This window comes from Priapulus caudatus, unplaced genomic scaffold (genome assembly GCF_000485595.1).
Source record: "Priapulus caudatus unplaced genomic scaffold, Priapulus_caudatus-5.0.1 Scaffold64, whole genome shotgun sequence".
Taxonomy (NCBI): Eukaryota; Metazoa; Priapulida; class Priapulimorpha; order Priapulimorphida; family Priapulidae; genus Priapulus; species Priapulus caudatus.
In genome coordinates this window covers 204490-207926 of record NW_014577125.1, presented here as the reverse complement: position 1 = coordinate 207926, position 3437 = coordinate 204490, and the positions used below count along the sequence as shown (strand labels likewise).

The window sequence follows — 3437 nt, the reverse complement described above, 5'->3', positions numbered from 1 at the left end:
CTCTCTCTCTCTCTCTCTCTCTCTCTCTCTCTCTCTCTCTCTCGCTCTCTCAATTCCCCCTCTCACTCTCTATGAGTATAAATGTTCATTATAATACAGTGACCATATAAAAGAGAAGTTAGTGAGGCAGGACGAACTAGAACTACCCACCATCGTAAGGAGAGAGATCTGCGCATGGTCCTTGCTGGCATCATCACCATCCCTGAAACCAAAATCCCACCAATGTTAATTCACAAAGCAAATTAACGATAGTTTAAAATCCTTTTGTCAAATGTACATGCTAATTATCGTCTCGATCATCCTGCTGGAAATGGTCGGACTCCACGGCTGCCAACATTCAGTTACAGTTGAGAGTGAGATTCTGCGAGGGAGCGGAGCGATCGAGGGGGTGGGGGTGGGGGTGTGGGGTGGGGGTGGTGGCAACCCCTCCCACACCATGGCGCTTTTGCATTTTTAAGCTTGAAATTGTGCATTCTGGTGCATACTTAAGTGAGTTTTTAAACATACACATGTATGTATGTAATGCAATACGCTGTAGCTCTGCTTTTAGATGGATCACTAGATCCTGCTTGAAATTGTATTCATATGACCTCTACTGTTCGGTCTTTTATTCTGCTTATAAGGTTGTTTATAATATTCTGCTTGTATGTATGCGCTCCATGCGTAAGCTTGTCGACTTCGTACATAGCCTAGTCACATACATAGCTAGGCTATAGACTACTGTATAGCGGAACGGAACCGGAAGGAGCGGGCTTATTATAGACAGGGGTTTTAGCCAATCAGGTTCCTGTTAGCTGCTCCTTCAGCTTCTTAGGCGAAACTACTTTACATAAAACTGTTCTCATTGGCAAATAAGGACGAGATCTAGAACCGTTCAGCGAATTGAAATGCTAGAGTATACTTCGGTTCTTCATCTGTTCGTTTCTGTATGTGTGAGAATTAGCAGACCCGGCGTGAGAGCGTGAGATTAAATTAGCCTCAATTAATTAATTAATTAATTAATTAATTAATTTAATTAGCCTCAATTGCGCGAGTCTCACGCCGAATGCGTGAGAGTTGGCAGCCCTGGAACTCTCTCCCATCCTATAGTCACGTACGTACCCCAACGCTGACACACCTACAAACTAGTGCAATATTTACTCAAACACAGGAAACCAGTGCTATCTCGATCTTAACCTCCTATATACTATCAGGAGTCTATCAATAGATTCCTGATACTGATTGATAGACTCCTGATACTATTACTACCTCCATACCAACCCCATACACCATACCTCTATCCTGACACCATAGACCCAGTACAACCATGCAACCCTATCCCATACCAGCTCCACATGTTAATACCTCTCTACCTCAGTTCAACAGACCAGCACACCAACTCCATTCTAGGGTGACACTCCATTAGGAGTGTTCCCAACTTAATTTAATGTCATTACTGGTCATAATAACATATATAATTATATATATATATATGGTCATATATTAATGTCAATGTTAAATGTTAATGTTTAATGTCATTTAGGTTAGGGTTAGCATAAGGGTTAGGGTTAGGGTTAATTAGGATTATCAATCATTAATCATTAATCATTAATCATTAATGATATCAAAGTTGGGAACACTCCTAATGGAGCCCCCAATTTAATTCTGCATATGATAATATTTCCCTCATCATGAACCTACATTTTTTCAGTTCGGACTCTTATCATATCGTTATAGCCTCCTATATCATTAATTAAATCCCCTAGATATGAATATTTGGTGCATTTTTTGATTACTTGGTTGCCTATTAATATCTCCTTCTCTATCCTTTCTTTGTTTGTGAATTTTATAACCATTGTATTTGTTTTGTTCATATTAAATTCTAATCTTTTTGATTCAGCTAATCTGGAGCATGACTGAGCGATTTTTGTTACTGTTTTATTAGCTCGAGAACTATAGCCCTCTGTGCTGCCGCCTGCGGCGGCACGGAGGGCTATAGTTCTCGAGCTACTGTTTTATAATCTCCAATTCCTAGAATATCGTCCATATATAATCATTGTCATCTTCTAAAACTACAGACCATCCGCTGACCGGTGTGGAGACGGCGCACGTCTCCACTGCGGACAGGGCTTCATACTTGAACATCCCCGCGGTCGCGTGCGCATATTCCACGGAACTGCGTGTCTCATCCGCGCGCAGCGCTTAGGATCAACAGCAAAGCTGTGCCACGCAATCTTGTATCATGTCTCTCTGGATCCATTGCGGCCATGTAGGATTGGACCGGCTGATCGGAAACTTAACTGCGCATTCGGAAAAATTTAGCTTAGATATATATGCTTCAACTTGTACTATACTATTACTAGCACATTGGAGGTATATAGGTAGTCTTGTCTCCTTGTTTTTCTTCCACTATTAAAATAACAATACATATTACATACTTTATTTATTAATACATAACATCTAGATGTATTTCACATCTAAAATACGATTTAAACAGAAATGCACCCCACAACGTGCAACTTTACAATGTGCTATTGATCCTCTCAATTTCAACAATCTGGACTCGAAGTATATATATTTACGCCGCTATATTTATGCACTATACATATTATTACATATAACTTGAACATATGCGTACCCACGACCCAAAATCTTGACCTCCTCGGTAGACGCTCCATACTTGACGTGGGCTGCAGACACACGAGCCGATGCGTTAGGAACAGGCCTATTATAGACTCCCTGGTTAGGAAGCAACAGGTCAGTTTCATGCGATGACCGTAACTTCTTTTTCCTGGCCATTTCCGAGAGATTTGCGACTCACTACGAGTACTACGTCATATTCAGCCGTGTCACCACCATTTTCACTACTCATGGGGTCAGGTTCTGGCATTCTCTGCCAAACTCACGTCGTATTAATGCGACAAGATCAAGATAGCTGGGCTAAACACACTGACACACATGTTGACATATAACACACTCATAGCCGCTCTTACCTTTCGCGGTGGGGACTCGGCAGGTGTTTATATCGATGATAGCAAAAGAGGCCCGAAGGGGGCCAACCATGAAAATAACATCTTGCTCATTGAACCTTATTTTTTACGTACATACGTTATATGGATTATGGGAGTATATAAGGAGTGCGTGTAAATGCGGCATACAGCAATATCTTGGCTCAAAGGTCATTGTATTACCCGCACTAAAATCGATTGGTTCTGCAGAAGGAATATATCGCGGAATGCGGGCGAGTAAATATATATGAATCTCAATAGGGCCTATGGCAAACAATATATAGCTGCCCGCGAGTATATAGGTACACGTTTTTAAGTCATTTCATTCCGATAAACATTCATTCTGCATTTCATTCTGCACAACTGCTTTCGGAATACTTTTCGTCCTTCCTTTTAAAGATAACTCCAGATTATTTATTCGTTATACCGGTACATATAATTAATTATATA

At 40.8% G+C, this 3437-nt stretch overlaps 1 protein-coding gene across 1 annotated transcript in view; it reads right to left on the bottom strand.

Moving 5' to 3' along the window:
• The window catches only part of LOC106821216 (multidrug resistance protein 1-like), a 10505-nt gene that overhangs the window by 3888 nt on the left and 3180 nt on the right, over nt 1–3437 (bottom strand). The window contains exon 2 of the mRNA XM_014825925.1: nt 151–202. Within this exon, the coding sequence (XP_014681411.1) occupies nt 151–202 (52 nt within the window). The remainder of the gene's footprint in view (nt 1–150; nt 203–3437) is intronic.